Here is a 6,214-nt window from a genome sequence, read left to right as displayed (position 1 = left end):
GGTGGTCCTGGAAGGCCCGGCCAGGATTATTCAGCTAGTCGCCATCTCCCTTTTCATTACTTTCTCTTCCTTGGTCTCCTTCTTTCTCTCCTTTTCCTCTTTTCACCTTCTTTGGCGGCATGGGTCAACCTTGGGCAGTCTTTCACTCTCCAGAAGCTGCACTTGGGTATAGTGCAGAGGCAAGTGTTAGCGTGTGGGACACGTTCCCTCGTTGGGCTCGATGGTGGGCGACACACCTCCTGCACTGAATCAGTCTTCTCTTTTATGGATTCATCTCGTATAAAAAAACATGATCAGCGCCAAAAGAGGCGCTGCACCGATGCACCAGCTATGAAAATCCTCGACTTGACTCCTGAACCTTGGTTTGCGAAGTTCCTCATAGTCCACTCGAAAGATGAGACCAAACCCATGGCTAAGGTATCCCCATTCACTGTTGCAAGAGACTTAGAAAGGACAATAGGGAAGTCTTATAATGCTCGAAAGCTGACCACAGGAGATCTCCAAATTGAAGTAACCACAAGGCAACAAAGCTCCGCTCTCTTTTCACTTGACAAAATTGCCGATATATCAGTCACTGTGACCACACACAGAACACTTAACATCGTGAAGGGCGTCATCTCAGAGTCTCAACTCCTTGACTGCTCAGACACTGAGATCGAGGAAGGGCTTAAAGACCAAGGCGTTGTGACGGCGAGGAGAATTGTGATGCGTCGGGATGGTAAAGACATCCCGACGAGGCACATTGTCCTTTCCTTTCAATTGCACAGGCTTCCTCAGACCATCAAAGCAGGCTATCTTAACTGTCATGTACGTCCGTATATCCCGAATCCGCGACGCTGTTTCAAGTGCCAGCGTTTTGGACATGGTTCGCAGGTCTGTCGAGGACACGCGATCTGTCCAAAATGTGCTGGCATGGACCACTCTGCAGAGTCCTGTGCAAACGAAGTCCGCTGTGCAAACTGTAAAGGGAGCCACCCAGTCTACTCCAGGTCCTGCCCCCGTTGGCAGGAAGAGAAAGAAATACTCAAAATGAAAGTAACACAGAATATCTCATACAGAGAAGCAAAGACACAGGTAGAATTTGCCAGAAAAGGCACGCTCTCCGAAGTGGTGCGCCGGGGAGTGGCACCACTGCGGAAATCTGTGGAGACGCAGACTTCTGGGTCTCCACCCCACACTCCCCCCACACAAGAAAAGCCTGCGGAGAGCTTGCTTCCGCTGGCACCAGCTGCTCAGGTGGGCAGCCGGGAAGTAGCGGCCACAACCTCTACGGAGGTTGATGGCGAGCTGTCAGTTTGGGACGGGCTCACAGGGGGCTCATCCCAGGCTGCCACACACACGATGGATGTTGACGATGATGACTGCATGTCGCAGAAATCATCGTCAAGCCTTCCCCCCAATCCTTCCCCATGGAAGGAACAGAGAACGAAAAAAGGAGGCCGAGGCAGGGGTAGTACATCCCTAGGGAAACATAAGCCCCCAAGGGTTACACCTCCCACATAATGTACAGTCTCTCGTTGTTGCTATTTATCACTACTTTCTTTATGGGACAGGTAATCCTTCAGTGGAATTGTCGAGGCCTCTTTTCAAATATAAATGACATTCACGACCTTTTTGAAAAATACAATGCAGTCTGTTTTTGCTTACAAGAGACATATCTGAATGAACAAAGTGTAAACCCATTTCACAGACACAATGTTTTCAGAAAAGATCGTATTAACACCACACGTACATCTGGAGGTGTGGCTGTGGTCCTTCCACTATCCACACCTGCAAAACAGATCCCACTCGTGACACATTTGGAAGCAGTAGCTGTCCAGGTATGCCTGGACAGGGTCATTACGATATGTTCACTGTACCTGCCCCCTTCAGTGGTAATAGAACAGAGATATTTGGAACATCTCTGTGACCAACTTCCTCAGCCATACCTAATTCTAGGTGACCTGAATGCCCACAATCCCTTGTGGGGCAGTTCAAAGGTAGATGGCCGGGGAAAAATGGTAGAAAGGTTATTCCTTTCACGACCAGTCTGTCTACTAAACACAGAATTACATACATATATAAACTCCCCAACACAAAGTTTTTCATCCTTAGACATATCTCTTAGTAGTCCTTCCATTTATAATTGTATTGACTGGACCGTTGAACAGAACCCTCGTGGGAGTGACCACTTCCCCGTAGTCCTGACAATTCGTGGTTCCACAAACACTTTTCGTACACGACCACCACGATGGAAACTGTCCAAGGCTGACTGGAACTTGTTCCAAAAGGAAGCCAGTCTTGTGGCATCATCCTTAGCTGGTAGGTCTGTTGAAGATGCAAACCGTTTTGTCACCGGGATAATTATAAATGCTGCTGAGCGATCTATCCCGCAGACATCTGGCCGTCTCCCCAAGCGTCCCAAACCTTGGTGGACAGATGAATGCGGGAAAACGCGGAAAGATCAAAATCGAGCGTGGGGTATCTTTCGTAGGTACCCGACTCCAGACAACCTGATCCAATTTAAGAGAGCTCGAGCGAAAGCTAAGTGGACAAGAAAAGAAGCTAAACGTGCATCGTGGAAGAGCTTCTTGTCATCTTTGAACAGCAACACTTCTTCTAAAGTGGTTTGGGACAGAGCTAGAAAAATTAAGGGCGATTACACAGGATTCACAATACCACTCTTACAAGTGAATGGAGTACCTTGCAAAAACATGAGTGAACAGGCCAATGTCCTTGGCGAGCACTTCCAAAGCGTCTCCAGTTCGTCACATTACAGTAGAGACTTCATAAAAATTAAGAAAAGTGCTGAAAAAGCAACAATTCAAAGCAGTGGAGGTGACAGGTGCCTCTACAACATGCCTTTCACAATGATTGAACTCTTGAAAGCTCTGTCAATAACAAAGCAAACATCACCTGGACCAGATCGTATAACATATTCCATGCTCCAGCATTTGTCGAAAACTTCCCAAGAAGCACTACTATATTTCTTCAATTTAATTTGGCAAGAAGGGCACCTTCCTTCCAATTGGAAGACTGCAACAATCATACCGCTTTTGAAGCCAGGGAAAGAAGCTTCAAACCCAACAAGCTACAGTCCTGTAGCACTCACGAGTTGCTTAGGAAAGACATTCGAACGAATGGTGAACAGCCCCCTCGTGTATTACCTAGAACAACATAACCTGCTTGACAGATACCAGTGTGGATTCCGGGCTGGCTGTTCTACCACTGATCATCTTGTTCGTCTGGAAACTACTATTCGCGAAGCCTTCGTTAAAAACCAACTCTGTGTATCAATCTCTTTTGACCTAGAAAAGGCATATGACACAACTTGGCGGTACGGCATATTGCTTGATCTCAAATCGTGCGGAATACGCGGGCGTCTTTTCCAGTGCATTTCGGACTTCCTCACTGGAAGAACGTTTAGGGTGCGACTCGGTACAACTCTTTCCCGCCCGTTTGTACAAGAGAATGGCGTACCGCAGGGATGTGTGCTGAGTGTCACCCTGTTTCTTCTCAAAATGAACTCTGTTGCCAAAGCGTTACCCGCGACTATCACATACTCACTCTATGTCGACGATTTACAGATTTCATGTTCATCCTCTAACTTAGCCACATGCGAAAGACAGTTGCAACTTGCCACTAACAAACTGAGTAAATGGTCCACTGAGAACGGCTTCAAGTTTTCAGCAGACAAAACTGTGTGCGTGCCCTTTTCAAGGCGGAGAGGGGTGCTTCCTGATCCATCTCTTCATATGAACGGGATATCTCTTGCAGTCAGGCCGGAACACAAATTCTTGGGCCTCATTTTTGATAGGAAACTCACTTTCTTGCCACATATAAGTAACCTGAAAGTGAAACGTACAAAATCTTTGGACCTGTTAAAAGTCCTCTCGCACAGGTCTTGGGGAGCAGATCAACAGACTCTTCACCGTATTTTCACCTCTGTTGTCCGATCAAGGCTAGACTATGGAAGTATCGTCTACGGATCGGCACGCCCCTCCACATTGAAACGTCTGGACCCCATACACCACCAAGGGCTACGACTAGTCCTCGGAGCTTTCCGGACCTCACCAGTACAAAGCCTATATGTTGAAAGTGGTGAGATGTCCCTCGAGAGGCGACGTACTTATCTCGCTATCCGTTATGCGTTGAGGACGAAAAGTTACCCTCAACATGCGGCGCTTCCATGTGTCAAAAGTACACGTCTTAGACAGCTGTTTCTTAACAGACCCTCTGCTACATGTCCCTTGTCCATGCGTATTGCACACCAGGTTCAATGTTATAATTTTACTGAATACAATTTCTTGGTATCCGAATCTGGCAAAGATCTTCCTCCATGGTCAGCACCAACACAGTCAAACTGCTCATTAACCAAATACAGGAAAACCGATACCTCCTCAGTTGTACTGCAACAAGAATTTAAACACCTCAGAAACAGTTTTGGTGATCATGTGGACCTTTACACAGACGGATCAAAAACAAGCACAGGCGTATCGTGCGCAATGGTAACGACAACATCGACAAGGGCACATCGCCTAAATCTGGTGATGTCGATATTCAGCGCTGAAGTTTATGCTATAATTTTGGCGCTTAACTTTATCTTACAGAATCATATCACATCATCAGTCATCTACACTGACTCTCTTAGTGCCTTGCATGTGATATGTAGCTTCCATAAAACAAAAAACTTCCTTATTCAACGTGCGAGACATTTAGCATCATTGATCACTAGCAAAGGGTACAAGCTAACCATTTGCTGGGTGCCCAGCCATGTGGGCATTGCAGGAAATGAATGTGCTGACCGGGCTGCAGCTGCCATCCTGCAGTCCGATGATGTTACCCCTTTTGATGTGCCGTTTGAGGATTTAGTTCGCGTGTTAAAATACAAAATGAAGGTGAAGTGGCAGCAGTTTTGGGAAACTCAAACCAATAATAAACTCCGTCTCATCAAAGGTAAAATTGGGAGGTCTACGTATCCTCTTGAAAACCGGCTTCAAGAGAGAACACGTTGCCGGCTAAGGATAGGACACACATATGTTACACATGGGTTCCTACTTGAGGGAGAGGAGCCACCACATTGTATCAACTGCGATACACAACTTTCCATTATACACATTCTCATAGAGTGCCCCTTGTACAATTTTCATCGTCAACGCTACTTTCAACACTTTTATAAGAACTTTATTCCTTTTCATCCAGCTCTTTTACTGGGTGATGAACCTCTTGTTCAATTTGAGAACGTTTTTAAGTTTTTTAGAGACGTCGGTATACTCGACAAGTTGTAACTTTTTAATCCCGTTTGCTCTTTTATCTATGCTACCTTGTGGTTTTAAATAAATCACTACAATTTTAACTTTCACCAACCTTGGCGCATTATGACCTTCGTTGTCGCTGCGCCAAAACAATCCCAATCATCATCATCATCATCATCAATTACAGGCAACGTTCCTGTGGCCACAGGGCATGCAAGAGATACTACAAACGGTACACATACGCGTTACAGAGAGAAAAGAAACGCGGTACACTCAGAAAGCAGATCATTCTTACTCCCGCCTATCACTCGTTTTTCAATGGATTGTATTACAGAAACATAGTGGGAATGAAACGTGGTCGCCCTTTGTGTCAATGAGCTATTGATATCCTTTATTCCACTCTTACTGTATCACTAATACAGGGAAGAGGAACCCCCAAAATCCAGTTAGAGCACCCCTAACTGCACCACCCGGAGCAGTGCTCACACAACATTCGCGCCAACAAACCGGCCGCTTACAACACATACAACACATAACAACATAAAGTTCAACCCAGTACTCACTGCGCAGTGGTAACACATAAGACACAACAACCAAGGCCAGCATCAAACCACCATAACATGTAAAATCGAAAACACCCAACTTTCAACGATCTCTACGGAAGCGGGTCACAGACGATGTTCTGTTGAAAATTCGGAAACAACGGACACCACCTTGAAGGCATCTTACAGATAACAGTTTAAGGTCCTGCTTAGTAAGGCCCAGGTCCAAAAGACCCACCGCACTGGTCTTGGACCATACGCCACAAAAGTTCACAGTCAGTGAGGTCACAGTAGGAGTTTCTGCACGGTCACCCTTCACCATCTGAAGCAACGCGGGCACACAATAGTCACGAACTTTACTTGCGTGGGCGAGCTCTACCGCAGTCCACAGCCCACCACTTGAGCATCAATGATGACAGTGGCTTGATCTTTATAAGC

At 46.2% G+C, this 6,214-nt stretch overlaps 1 protein-coding gene across 1 annotated transcript; it reads left to right on the top strand.

Annotated features, from left to right (window-relative positions):
* The first annotated feature begins 330 nt into the window (after positions 1-330).
* On the top strand, positions 331-1,503 carry LOC135372174 (uncharacterized). Its single transcript, XM_064605864.1, has one exon. It carries the CDS (start codon positions 331-333, stop codon positions 1,501-1,503), a length of 1,173 nt encoding a protein of 390 aa, XP_064461934.1.
* The last annotated feature ends 4,711 nt before the right edge of the window (positions 1,504-6,214 follow it).

The sequence above is a fragment of the Ornithodoros turicata genome, unplaced genomic scaffold, assembly GCF_037126465.1.
Source record: "Ornithodoros turicata isolate Travis unplaced genomic scaffold, ASM3712646v1 Chromosome13, whole genome shotgun sequence".
NCBI classification, from domain to species: domain Eukaryota; kingdom Metazoa; phylum Arthropoda; class Arachnida; order Ixodida; family Argasidae; genus Ornithodoros; species Ornithodoros turicata.
This window is presented reverse-complemented; position numbering and strand designations above follow the sequence as displayed.